Here is a 15,375-nt window from a genome sequence, read left to right on the forward strand (position 1 = left end):
ATTCACTCAAAACGGATTTAAAATGAAGAAGTTATGGGTAAAACAAGATTGGATAATTTTTCTTGTTGTAGCAATGTGAAAATTGGTAACAAATCTATATTAATCATATCCTAGCTAACTTATATTGTATTATACATGTATTCTAATATATTATGTAATAGACACGTATGCAAATGTTTTGACATATCATATCGACCCATGTGTATATATTATTTGGAACAACCATAGACACTCTATATGCAGTAATGTGGGAGTTAGCTATACAGGGTTGAGGTTGATTCCAAAAATATATATACTTTGAGTTGTGATCTAGCCTGAGACGTGTATATACTGGGTCGTGGATTGATTCAAGATAATATATATCAATTTTTTTCTGTACATCTAACGTTTGACAACTAGTTGTAGGTTACTAACGAGGACAGCTGACTTAATAAACTTAAAACATCAAAATGTATTAAAAGTGTTGTAAATATATTTTGAATATACTTTGATATATATGTACATATTTGTTATAGGTTCGTGGATCAACCAGTGGCCAAGTCTTACTTCCCGACGAAGTAAAAATCTGTGAAAGTGAGTTATAGTCCCACTTTTAAAATCTAATATTTTTTGGATGAGAATACATTCAGGTTTTATAAATGATTTACAAAATAGACACAAGTACGTGAAACTACATTCTATGGTTGAATTATCGAAATCGAATATGCCCCTTTTTATTAAGTCTGGTAATCTAAGAATTAGGGAACAGGCACCCTAATTGACGCGAATCCTAAAGATAGATCTATTGGGCCTAACAAACCCCATCCAAAGTACCAGATGCTTTAGTACTTTGAAATTTATATCATATCCGAAGGGTGTCCCGGAATGATGGGGATATTCTTATATATGCATCTTGTTAATGTCGATTACCAGGTGTTTACCATATGAATGATTTTTATCTCTATGTATGGGATGTGTATTGAAATATGAAATCTTATGGTCTATTGTTACGATTTGATATATATATATATATATATATATATATATATATATATATATATATATATATATATATATATATATATATATATATATATATATATATATATATATATATATATATATATATATGTTAAACCTATAACTCACCAACATTTTTGTTGACGTTTAAAGCATGTTTATTCTCAGGTGAATACTAAGAGCTTCCGCTGTTGCATACTAAAATAAGGACAAGATTTGGAGTCCATGTTTGTATGATATTGTGTAAAAACAACATTTAAGAAACATATTGTGACGACCCGAAAATTTCCGACCAAATTTAAACTTAACCTTTATATGTTTCCGACATGATAAGCAGAATTTGTAATGTTGAATCTCAAAAAGTTTGGAACTACATTCATGTATCCTTTGACCGTGTTCGACGATTCACGAACAATTATGTGTATATAGATATGTATATATAATATATAATATTAACTGAAAACATTAACAAAGTATTAGATATATGATACTTTACATGAACGTATTTGTTTCGATATATTTATTGACAGAATTAAGAGATAATATCAAATGATTGAATTATCAGATACATTATGATATGATTACGGGCCTATGTTATGAGGTCCACTGTGATTTAAGAAATCTATTCTTTTTGACCACTCATTACTTAACTAGTATGATAAAATAACGATATTTATATTTTATTTTATCAAATATATATAACGATTTAAATTAATATTATATATATTTATACGCGTATTATACGTACATAGTTTTATACTTTTACTATACTTTAACTTTACCTTTACTTTACTTTTACTTTACTTTAACTTTAATAATTCATACTTTAATAATTCACTTTAATAATTCAAACTTTAATAATTCACTTTAATAATTCATACTTTAATAATTCACTTTAATAATTTAAAAATCTATTATAAATAGAATTCAATAGGTTTTATTATTTCATAGAAACTTGAAAATATATTTCTCTAAACTCTCTCAATCGAATTACACATATATATTTTCTTTGTATTATTTCAAGATATTATTAGTATACATAAAATACTAAGACGGAGTTATATTCAGACGATTTTAAAATAAGTTTTCAAATGGAATAGAGCTAAGGAAATTATGGGTTATAGCTATGGAAGTTATGGGTATTGATCGAGGGTATTGCTCGTGAGGTCAACCTAACGTTTATCATTTTCATTTCATCTACGTACTTTCCTGTAATATTGAATCTCAATATTGATACGTGAGCACTCATAACTTAACTTTTATATTTCAATAGTGTATCCCTGACTAGTGCTCGAGTATATTGGATTATGCATGCTTGTACATTCGATATTGTCCTTAGATAGGTTTGTTGAATCCTGAATTAGATACATATGCTACTGAGATAGGGTATATGATATGCATGTCATTGGAAAGCTAGCGAAAAAATTAAGAACTTTTCATTTAGATATCGAATGGTTTTGATGAACGGATTAGAAGTTATAGTTAACTGAATTTTTGTATTATTGTTAAAATGATTATTATTACTATCGTCGTTATTATTTTAATAGAAATATCGTTGTTATTATAAAATATCATTATTACTATTATGTTAGTATTATCATTTTATCATAATAACATTTTTAGTAAATATAAATATTGTTATTTTTTTATAGAATAATAATAATTATTATTACAAAATAATACAACTTTTACTTATTATTATTATGATCAATATTATTTTATCAAATAAATAGGGGATACAAAGATATTTTTCACCACGCGTAATATAATTACATTAATAATACTTACCACTATAGTTTTACGATATTAAGTGAACTTTATAAATTTTACTACTTAAGATATATAAAAGTATATTTTATCATATATAAACGTTAATATAAATTTTTATTAATAAATGACTTTTATTATTATAAAATCTAATAAATATATTTAAATATATAAAATGACTATAGTTAAGTTATATAATAAACACGTAAAAATTTTAGAAGTCATTTTGGGTTTAGTTGACTTTTGTTGACTTTTGCATATTAGTCTCGAGCATTAGGATTGTGGTACACTATGACTTGACCAAAAATTGTTAGACAAATATTGACCAACATATAAATATATATAATTAATATAGGTTCGTGAATCCGAGGCCAACCTTGCACTTGTTAAATGACGTTATATGTATTTTTACTACGAAATACAGTATGGTGAGTTTCATTTGCTCCCTTTTATATATATTTTTGGGACTGAGAATACATGCGCTGTTTTTATAAATGTTTTACGAAATAGGCACAAGTACTAAAACTAATTCTACGTGGGTTTAAACCAGAAATATACCCTTAGCTTGGTAACATTAAACTACTTGTCTATGTACGGTAGGCGCGAATCCTAAAGATAGATCTATTGGGCCTGACAAACCCCATCCTGACTATGGGATGCTTTAGTACTTCGAGGTTATTTTAAACACACCTGATCTGGTGTACTTCAGAGGGTAAAACATGAACGTTAAGGCTTGTTACCGGGTGCCTACAACTTATAGAATACTTTTATACACTTGCGAGTGTACGGATATTTATAGAAACTGAAATCTTGTGGTCTATTATTATTACGGAAATGATTGATTATGATAAACTAATGAACTCACCAACCTTTTGGTTGACACTTTAAAGCATGTTTATTCTCAGGTATTAAAGAAATCTTCCGCTGTGCATTAGCTCATTTTAAGGATATTACTTGGAGTCATTCATGACATACTTTGAAAGACGTTGCATTCGAGTCATTGAGTTCATCAAGATTAATATTAAGTCAATTATAGTTGGATGTAATATGAAATGGTATGCATGCCGTCAATTTTTGATGTAAAGAAAGTTTGTCTTTTAAAAACGAATGCAATGTTTGTAAAACGTATCATATAGAGGTCAAATACCTCGTGATGTAATCAACTATTGTGAATCGTTTATAATGTATATGAACGGATCCTTTCAGTTGGTATCAGAGCGGTGGTCTTAGCGAACCAGGTCTTGCATTAGTGTGTCTAAGTGATAGTTGTTAAGATGCATCAGTGAGTCTGGACTTCGACCGTGTCTGCATGTCAAAAGTTTTGCTTATCATTTTTAGTCTGAAATCATCTACTTACCACCCTTAGGAAATTACCTGCTTATCATTCTTAAGTCTAGATGCGTTTTCCTACATTTATTGCATAATAGTGTATAGACGAATTCTTATCTTAGCATATCTGTTACTGTGAACTTTGACTGACATCTTTCAAAGATTCCTCCGTAATTTATGGGATTTTGGTATTATATATACATATGTAAATTATGTATTGAAGAATACCAAATCTAAATTCTACAATCTATTTCATACAAAAAAATTCTTTCCCTGATCATACAAAATGGATCCCTCAACCAGTTTGAGTTCCTCGGATTCCGACAGCTATGCCGATATGGATTTCCACATGAGCTCTGAAAGCAGCGTGACCGGAATGGATCAACCAATTAGCCATCATCTATTCTGGATGAATTGGGGATGGGTTCGTAATCTACTTAACCATTGGAGACAAGAAGAAGGTGATCCCTTTCATCCACCACATTGCCCTCTTGGAAATGAACCTGATGCACTTACTGGCGAACCTGTCCGAAACACCATTTTCTCTCTCATTTCCAGAGTATCTCGTCATGATTATATACTTCACCAAATTCTAGATCTTATTTATCCGCTCGTCCGAACCGACAATCACCCCGGTGTAATAGAAGAAGTCAACGAGCTTCGCGCTCGGGTAGTGGCTTTGGAGAATATGGTGCAAAGGTTACAAACACCAGCCGCAGCACCAGCAGCATAACCAGTACCACCATCAACAACATCAACAGTACCATTACCACCACCAACAACAACCGCATCGCAAATCTCAACTTCACAATCTGTCCCACGAGCATCGACGTCATACGCCATGTAGATACCAAGGAATACCACAACGATTAAGTATTGATTCATAACTTCATTGGGGAAACATTCTACGGCTATTATGTAATTTCTAAAGTTTAGAAATTATCTATCCTAGCCTTAACCATAAATCAAATGAGTTTAATTTAATATTAACTCATTAAATCTATATTACATCTGAAGAAATATACACATATATATTTCCATAAAGACTGTAATAAAATTCTTTTGTACAAAATATTAATTGTGAATTTTTTTTTAACGGGTAGGTAATACCCGAGAGATATATAAATTCACAATTAATATGTTACATTCTTCGAATCTGATTCAGCAAGTCATCCATTATACTCCCTACTTTCACAACAATATACATTCTTTTATAGAAATCAAAACAACCATACTCATTCAAAATCTAATTACATATTCTGATTTTAAAATCTCAGAATTCGATTCAAGATATAACCGAAATCATCACTCTTAGATTCCTACATCTTTCAAAACTATACTTTGACTTCAAAACTGTCCTAGAACCTCATTTCTATTCATGGAACTCACAAAAATATTTGTATCATTCAAAATCTTAGAATATCATATGTATATTAACAATTACAATATGTGTTCAAACACTTCAAAATTCTTAAAGACATGCGAGATGATGATCCAACCACACATTACCCACTGTCATGCACCTGAAAAGCTCTCGAAACTAAAGTTATAGTTTAACACGTATCCTTGTCTGATCCTTTGATATTTATTACTAAATATAATTTTTCAATCTCTTTCCAAAATAGACAGTTTTGTCATAGCTTCAACAAATCACCTTCATTTGTTTATACGAATAAACCTTATTATAACAATTACCCCTTCATCATTGTTACCGGGGAACCTTTCATATCTCGCCACATTAGCAGTAAACTTATCAACAACTTCATTAACCTTCGACTTAAGCCTCTCCGAAAAGCCACTATACTTATTCATTAAAACCCCATCATGTACTCACCTACATCCTATAACAATAATTGTCACACCAACTACTGGGAATTAGCAATCAGTATTTTGAATTCCGCGACAATTTTACGTCAAAAGTTATATGTATACATATAACGTCTATCTCCTAGACTTACATACTTCGAATGTGAATTTTCTGAAAAACATCCCAAACTATGAACTAGTTCTCCGAAATTGGAAAAATACTGATGAAGCAGCAAAAACTGTAAACGACTTTAACAGTCAAAAGTTTGATGATAAAGAATAGTATGGTGGTAAAGCTGAGAAAAAGAGAAGGTTTGATACTGGAAAACGGATTGAGCAGACCATGAAGGAGGCTGTGGATAAATCACAAAGACTAAACCTGCCTTCAAAGGATCCAAATGATTCAGTGTCTACTGAAATCGTTAGCAAACACCTTACTTCTTATTCTAAACTTTCACAGACAAATCTTCTTCCTCATCCATCTATGTTAAGAATTCTAAGATATCATCGTATCTTTTATTATAAATATGTTCGATATTCCTGAAGATATTTTCACAACTATTCTTATCCGAAATATTCTATCTATTCACAATATCTGCGTTACAACATAAAAAGAAACTGTGTTAGTTTCTAAATTCTGAAGAAAAAAAATTCGAATTTAAAATAGGAATGTTTTTGAAGTAGTGTTGGGAACTGAAGCATGAGTTAGTATAATATAATGACACTTGATCAATGTTATTATATTACAGTAAGTCATACAGAGTTTCTAATGGAACGTGATTATTCACAGAACATACCGTCATCATGTACTATTTACACGACTCTTACATTCTACCCAATTTCCAAACATATTAAGAACATATCATCTTGATAGCTCTATATTTTCGAATATTCTGGTAATTTGCCAAATCAAGATCATGCGATTACGATTTTCTTCTTGGAACATTAACTATGTTCATCCAAAAATTCATATCTACAAATTCTGGACCATTATCCACTTGACTTAAGGTCGGGAAGAGAAAACGAAAGCATGAAGCTCCGAAATATAATGGAGAATATAAAGCCCGATAACAACCCCGAAATTACAAACCTTGTATATCAATGCGTATAGAAATATAAAGACACGTGAGCATGAAAAACACAATAACCCCAAGGTAATGGTAGAAGAAAATAACTTCCTCCGGTAGTAGATGAAAAAGAAGAATGACAGATATGAAAGTTAAGAGTATATCAAGAATCAATACTGGATGAAGCATATTAACGAATGCTTTAAAGTATGAATTGGGGAGAAAGACTAGAAGGTGTGAGCTGTGGAAATAAAGAAACGAAGGGGGTGGATTTATAGTAAAATATCAGACAGAGAAATCGAGACAGATTATCGCATTTAATCAAAGAAGGTCATGATTTTCTTAATCGTCGAAGAACCAAATCTTATTGCAAAGATTTTCTTTAAATCCAATGAATTCTGGAAATCAATCATAAGTACGTCATCGGTTAAAATAAATATACGTTTACTCATTTCACTCTCTTGCGATAGCTTCACTTATACTCTTCGCGCAATCAAATTGTTTTATCTATATTACTCAATGATGATAAAACTCTATTTATCAACTCATATTCGTCATGAAAACATTTTTATAGTTAGCCATGACGACCTCGATCAAATTTCGGGACGAAATTTATTTAACGGGTAGGTACTGTGACGAGCCGAAAATTTCCGACCAAATTTAAACTTAACCTTTATATGTTTCCGACATGATAAGCAGAATTTGTAATGTTGAATCTCAAAAAGTTTGGAACTACATTCATGTATCCTTTGACCGTGTTCGACGATTCATGAACAATTATGTGTATATAGATATGTATATATAATATATAATATTAACTGAAAACATTAACAAAGTATTAGATATATGATACTTTACATGAACGTATTTGTTTCGATATATTTATTGACAGAATTAAGAGATAATATCAAATGATTGAATTATCAGATACATTATGATATGATTACGGGCCTATGTTATGAGGTCCACTGTGATTTAAGAAATCTATTCTTTTTGACCACTCATTACTTAACTAGTATGATAAAATAACGATATTTATATTTTATTTTATCAAATATATATAACGATTTAAATTAATATTATATATATTTATACGCGTATTATACGTACATAGTTTTATACTTTTACTATACTTTAACTTTACCTTTACTTTACTTTTACTTTACTTTAACTTTAATAATTCATACTTTAATAATTCACTTTAATAATTCAAACTTTAATAATTCACTTTAATAATTCATACTTTAATAATTCACTTTAATAATTCAAAAATCTATTATAAATAGAATTCAATAGGTTTTATTATTTCATAGAAACTTGAAAATATATTTCTCTAAACTCTCTCAATCGAATTACACATATATATTTTCTTTGTATTATTTCAAGATATTATTAGTATACATAAAATACTAAGACGGAGTTATATTCAGACGATTTTAAAATAATTTTTCAAACGGAATAGAGCTAAGGAAATTATGGGTTATAGCTATGGAAGTTATGGGTATTGATCGAGGGTATTGCTCGTGAGGTCAACCTAACGTTTATCATTTTCGTTTCATCTACGTACTTTCCTGCAATATTGAATCTCAATATTGATACGTGAGCACTCATAACTTAACTTTTATATTTCAATAGTGTATCCCTGACTAGTGCTCGAGTATATAGGATTATGCATGCTTGTACATTCGATATTGTCCTTAGATAGGTTTGTAGAATCCTGAATTAGATACATATGCTACTGAGATAGGGTATATGATATGCATGTCATTGGAAAGCTAGCTAAAAAATTAAGAACGTTTCATTTAGATATCGAATGGTTTTGATGAACGGATTAGAAGTTATAGTCAACTGAATTTTAGTATTATTGTTAAAATGATTATTATTACTATCGTCGTTATTATTTTAATAGAAATATCGTTGTTATTATAAAATATCATTATTACTATTATGTTAGTATTATCATTTTATCATAATAACATTTTTAGTAAATATAAATATTGTTATTTTTTTATAGAATAATAGTAATTATTATTACAAAATAATACAACTTTTACTTATTATTATTATGATCAATATTATTTTATCAAATAAATAGGGGATACAAAGATATTTTTCACCACGCGTAATATAATTACATTAATAATACTTACCACTATAGTTTTACGATATTAAGTGAACTTTATAAATTTTACTACTTAAGATATATAAAAGTATATTTTATCATATATAAACGTTAATATAAATTTTTATTAATAAATGACTTTTATTATTATAAAATCTAATAAATATATTTAAATATATAAAATGACTATAGTTAAGTTATATAATAAACACGTAAAAATTTTAGAAGTCATTTTGGGTTTAGTTGACTTTTGTTGACTTTTGCATATTAGTCTCGAGCATTAGGATTGTGGTACACTATGACTTGACCAAAAATTGTTAGACAAATATTGACCAACATATAAATATATATAATTAATATAGGTTCGTGAATCCGAGGCCAACCTTGCACTTGATAAATGACGTTATATGTATTTTTACTACGAAATACAGTATGGTGAGTTTCATTTGCTCCCTTTTATATATATTTTTGGGACTGAGAATACATGCGCTATTTTTATAAATGTTTTACGAAATAGGCACAAGTACTAAAACTAATTCTACGTGGGTTTAAACCAGAAATATACCCTTAGCTTGGTAACATTAAACTACTTGTCTATGTACGGTAGGCGCGAATCCTAAAGATAGATCTATTGGGCCTGACAAACCCCATCCTGACTATGGGATGCTTTAGTACTTCGAGGTTATTTTAAACACACCTGATCTGGTGTACTTCAGAGGGTAAAACATGAACGTTAAGGCTTGTTACCGGGTGCCTACAACTTATAGAATACTTTTATACACTTGCGAGTGTACGGATATTTATAGAAACTGAAATCTTGTGGTCTATTATTATTACGGAAATGATTGATTATGATAAACTAATGAACTCACCAACCTTTTGGTTGACACTTTAAAGCATGTTTATTCTCAGGTATTAAAGAAATCTTCCGCTGTGCATTAGCTCATTTTAAGGATATTACTTGGAGTCATTCATGACATACTTTGAAAGACGTTGAGTCATTGAGTTCATCAAGATTAATATTAAGTCAATTATAGTTGGATGTAATATGAAATGGTATGCATGCCGTCAATTTTTGATGTAAAGAAAGTTTGTCTTTTAAAAACGAATGCAATGTTTGTAAAACGTATCATATAGAGGTCAAATACCTCGTGATGTAATCAACTATTGTGAATCATTTATAATGTATATGAACGGATCCTTTCACATATGTCGATGTAATATATTTCTATTGTAAACCATTATGTAATGGTCGTGTGTAAACAGTATATTTTAGATTATCATTATTTGATAATCAACGTAATGCTTTTGAAACCTTTATTGATAAAATAAAGGTTATGGTTGTTTTAAAAATGAATGCAGTCTTTGAAAAACGTCTCATATAGAGGTCAAAACCTCGCAACAAAATCAATTAATATGGAACGTTTATATTCAATATGAACGGGACATTTCACTAACCATTCCCAATATAAATAGGACCCATTCTTTTTCCATTTAGGGTAAACGATTCAAATTAATTTCTTTTTTATCTTCGCTCCCAAATTTCTGATCAAGTTCGACAACTACACGATCAATCAGGTCAGTTTAATCTTCGCTTTAATCTCATTAACATGTCAACTTCTTTCGTAAGTACGACTATTTTTCATGTTCACTCAATTTCATCGACCCTTGACCAAGAGTTAATCAAATGCATCACCGAATGGCATCCACCCATCGCTGATTTTGATCCCACCCTTCCAAAGGCAAACGAGCGAGCCCACAAACCACCCCCGAATATGGTTGTTGTTTATGATCAAACTTTTGAGGTAGAAGACATTCGTATTCCCCCAACTACTTTTTTCATGAGAATCTTGTCTGCTTACAATATAGGGTTAGGCCAATTTCACCCTTACAGTGCCACTCGTTTATCCCTGTTTGAGATGTGGTGTAGGGCTAACAATCGCGAGCCTTCTTTGGTAGTTTTTCAAAATATATTTTGTTATCAATTAAGTGAGCATGATTGGTATAGTTTCTCTGATCGAGTTTCATTCACTGCTGGTCAAAAGAAGGGTCTACAAAGCTCTTGGAAAGATTCCTTTTACTTGTTAAAAACAAGTTTGTTCCTTCTGAATTTGCCAAATTCTTCAATGATGCACCGGTTCAAACACTTCTTTGAATAAATCCCCTCTCATGGACCAAGCTGAGCTGGAATTGTTTGACCTGTGCTCCGGCAAAAAGCTGAACTTCGCATCTAACCAAGAGAAGTCTTGTTTCTTACCAAAGTTTCATCATATTGGCCGTTTATTGGTACTAAGTCGGTCATCATGCTTAGGGGAAATGGTATATTTTGTATTTGTCTAAATCAATTAATTAATGATTTACTTTAGTGCATGCTACCCTTTGTGCACTACCTTTGCAGTGATGAATGCTCGTGACATTCTTTTGGATGAAGACTTCAAAGGCTACACCATTAAGAAGGAAAATGTTGACCAAGATGCGAGCATGAGGGATGTTGATGCCATGAACAGTGAGGAGGTAACAGATGAGGCTACGTCGAAGCGTCGCTCCTCTGTGCGCCTCAATCCTCCCACTAAGAAGAGTAAAGTCGCGAGTTTCATCTTAAGGTAAAATACAACTTACTTTATTTTTCTAAAGTTAATATCTTATATTATTCATGCCTGATTGTGGTATTTTCCTGCCAGTTGTTCACATTGATGAAGATGTGGAGCCTACTGTTTCTGCTGCTGCTCCATCTGTTGCCCGCGCGCCCCTTGCGCCCTCAACTGCTAATGTTCATCCAATCACGCCGGTTCCTCTTGCCATGATTGCTCCTTCCTTCTCAACTCCTACTGCCAGCCGAGCCAGAGCCACCCCTTCTGTCCGGAACTCTTTCGTAAGATCTTCTTCGAGCTGATCAACAATAATTTAAGGAATAACAACGGGAACTTCAATATTTTTTGAGATCAAATCCCAGAACCGCACCCGTTCGAGTGCCTTGGTAGCCTTAAGAGCTTGTAAATAAAGCTCTGTTACAATAGAGGCACCCAGTGCATGGATGGCAATGGTTGGAAGTGTTGCGCATAGATCTGCATAAGTCCGTCGCATGGTGTCACAGCTAACAGCAGCTTTCCTAACCTGGGTAGTGAGATCATTTCTCTCAAAAGTTAACAAGTCAATATTGGAGGTAGCAACAGCAAGCTCCCCCTTAGTACCCTGTTTTCCTCCTCATAATCAACCTGCGAAGATAACAGCTCGACTTTCTCCTTTTTCAAAGACTTAATGCTGGCCTCAGCTGTTTTCAGCGCGTCATTGGCCACTTTCGCCTGGGTTTCAAGAAGCTGCACTCTTTTTTGTAGCTGCCCAGACAAATGAAGATCAGCGCGATGAGTGCGCTCGGTGCTCAACCTGTCGCGGTCCCTTGCCCATGTCAGGATTTATAACAGCGTGTCAAATTTCAGCTTCTGGTCTGCGTGCCAGTTTAACTTTTGTGCTTTAAGCACTTTTTGTAATCGTATGATGTAACAAATGCTATGCATTGTTTCTTTTGCGTTAATAAGTAAAGTAATTCAATTTCGTTTCCTTATTGTATTGCTCGCGTCACTAGGCGTATTAAGTTCTTAAAACTTAAAATTTTATTTGCATACAAACTAATGTATACTCGTTTATACTCTACATTTAATAATACTAACCAACGCCAAACTATCATGCACATAGCCAACGCTTTTCATTGCATTATTAAGTAAACTATTCAGAGTCCTCCAAGTAAACCAACACTTAGGTTAGTGGGCAAGCAACCCCAATGCTTGTCGTTTATAGTCATGACTTGCAGTCTTCTAGTCTGCGAGAGTATGTTGGTCTAGGCAAACCAATGCCTGTTACCCACCCTAAAATCTAGCCTTGTAACCAAACAGGCTTCTGCCATGCGGGAGCTAGAGATCATCCCTTAAGGAGGCAGGATGCACGTAATAGCTGTCATATTGTGCGTTGAAATGTAACCAAACACTTCCATTCAAAAAATTAAATTTATTCATTACAAAATAAATCAAATTCTCAAGTCATATCTAAATGACAACTAATTGCAACCATGAAAGAAATATGAATTGTCTTACAATTAAATAAAGCACCATTTTAAATAAACTAAAAAATGCAAGTGCTTAAAAGGTGCTGTAGCTTGACAATTATATGTAACATCTTTTCAAATTGGTTTCATGCCAAGTACGAGGTATTCGTTCTCCATTTAATCCTGCCAGGATATAGGACCCATTGCACTTATGCCAATAACTTCATAAGGGCCTTCCCAATTGGGCCCCAGTTTTCCAGTATTCTTTGCACGACTTGCCTCATTGTTGCGCCACACATAATCTCCAATCCTGAATGACATAAGCTTAACACGCTTATCATAATACTTGGATATCTTCTGTTTGTTAGCTGCCTCGCGTATGGCAGCTATTTCCCTGCGCTCCTCTAGCATATCTAGGTTAGCGTGCAAGCCTTCATCATTACTTGGCTCATCAAAGCTTCGTATGCGCTTCGTTGGAACCATTAATCCGGCGGGGATTACTGCTTTCATCCCATAAACCAAGTTGAATCGTGTTTCTCCTATTCTGTTTTTATAAGTGGTGTGATGCACCTACAAAACACTCAGGAGCCCATCAACCCACTGATTCCATACAAGCCCAAGCGCGTTTTATCCCCCTTACGATATCTCGGTTTGTTACTTCACACTGGCCATTGGCCTGCGGGTGAGCGACCAAAGTAAAAGGCTGCTTGATATTCAGCTATTGACACCAGCTTCTAAAAGGCTAGCCCTCAAATTGAGTACCACTGTCGCTGATAATTTCATTGGGGTTACCAAACCTGCACACAATATCTTCCCAAAAGAAGTTACGAATGTGCCTGCTAGTAATTGTTGCCAATACCTTTGCCTCCACCCATTTGGTGAGATATTCAATTGCCAACACCAAAAATTTTATTCCTCCCGAGCAAGCAATGATAAGGTGAATACCGTTAAAGCGAGTATATTGCAAAGTATTACATAAGTATTTTATTTCATGCGTACCTGAGCACGCAGTAATATGACTGACAATGTCAATGGCCCATTTGCTGAACGACCATGCTGCTGTTATTGGTATCATAGGATGTTGTGGTGCTCGACTTATTGGCGCATGTTGTTGACACGATTGACATGTCCTTATAATCTCCGCTGCATCACTGTAAATGGTGGGCCAATAATACCCTATGCGCATTACTTTTTGCAGCGATTGTTCTGTACCCAGAATGTAAAGCACAAGAACTATTGTGCACTTCTTGAAGCACCTATTTATCTTGATTAGGTCCAATGCACAACAGGCTTGGCCCTAAATAAGACTTCCTATATAAAACACCGTCAATTAACAAGTACATGGGAGCTTTCATGCGAATTTTTTGCACTTCTTTTTCATCTGCTGAAAGTTCTCCCTCGGTTAATAATTTCACCAAAGGTGTCCTCCAATTCGGGCTTCCTCATCGATGGGCGCAACAGTTGATTTCTCATTAATATATTTTTTCGTTAACACTTCAACCCATACGTTTTTGCGCAGATGATCGAAGGCTAGAGCGGTCAATTTGCTCAGTACGTCTGCTTTCTTATTTTGCCCACTGGGTACCTGCATTAACCTAAAAACATCAAATTCATTTGTTAGTTCATGCACGATCTCCATGTATCGCTACATAGAGGCTTCGCGTGCCCCAAACAATCCATTGACCTGGTTAGCAACCAAGTGTGAGTCCACGTACGCATCCAAGTGCTTTATTCCAAGTTATTTGCGCTATGTGCATCCCATATAGTAATGCTTCATATTCGAATTCATTTTTGGTTGCATCGAACATGAATCGGAGTGCATAAGTATGCTCCTCTCCATCGGGACTTGTGAGAACACGCCCGGCACCTGCGCCTTCGGGTCCACAAGCTCCATCTGTATACAGTTCCCAGACTTGACTCTCATCACAGCCGATTGTGTTACTTTCCATGATACTTCTCCTGTTGTTTCGGCCAAGTAATCTGCAAGTATCTGGCCTTTTACCACTTTACGCGGGGAGTAATTGATTTCATGCTCTCCCAATTCACTGGCCCACTTATCCAGTCTACCTGAAAACTCAGGCTTGTACAACAACCGTCATCACATATTATCAGCAAATCACAATTAATTCTAGCGCGTATTTGGCGTCTTATAAGATTGTGTAAATAAGAGATTGGGATGCGTATGACGCTACTTATACCTGTGTTATTAGTTGGTCAGTTAACACCACAGTCAGGTGCACCTGGAA

The 15,375-nt window shown here is 33.3% G+C and overlaps 1 protein-coding gene across 1 annotated transcript; it reads right to left on the reverse strand.

Moving 5' to 3' along the window:
- Positions 1-13,306: 13,306 nt before the first annotated feature.
- Positions 13,307-14,768, reverse strand: LOC139868591 (uncharacterized). Its single transcript, XM_071856925.1, has 4 exons — positions 14,545-14,768; positions 14,129-14,385; positions 13,856-13,926; positions 13,307-13,699 (listed from the first exon to the last, which is right to left on the reverse strand). Exons 1-4 carry the CDS (start codon positions 14,766-14,768, stop codon positions 13,307-13,309), a joined length of 945 nt encoding a protein of 314 aa, XP_071713026.1.
- Positions 14,769-15,375: the final 607 nt, after the last annotated feature.

This window comes from Rutidosis leptorrhynchoides, chromosome 9, assembly GCF_046630445.1.
Source record: "Rutidosis leptorrhynchoides isolate AG116_Rl617_1_P2 chromosome 9, CSIRO_AGI_Rlap_v1, whole genome shotgun sequence".
Lineage (NCBI taxonomy): Eukaryota > Viridiplantae > Streptophyta > Magnoliopsida > Asterales > Asteraceae > Rutidosis > Rutidosis leptorrhynchoides.

Excerpts from the sequence above, each read along its gene's own strand:
- LOC139868591 (XM_071856925.1), bottom strand. The coding sequence starts at position 14,768 with ATGGAGATCGTGCATGAACTAACAAATGAATTTGATGTTTTTAGGTTA. Across the intron at positions 14,386-14,544 it reads CGAATTGGAGGACACCTTTG|GTGCTTCAAGAAGTGCACAA; the intron begins GTGAAATTATTA and ends CAAGATAAATAG. Across the intron at positions 13,700-13,855 it reads CTAGCCTTTTAGAAGCTGGT|GTGCATCACACCACTTATAA; the intron begins GTCAATAGCTGA and ends AGTGTTTTGTAG.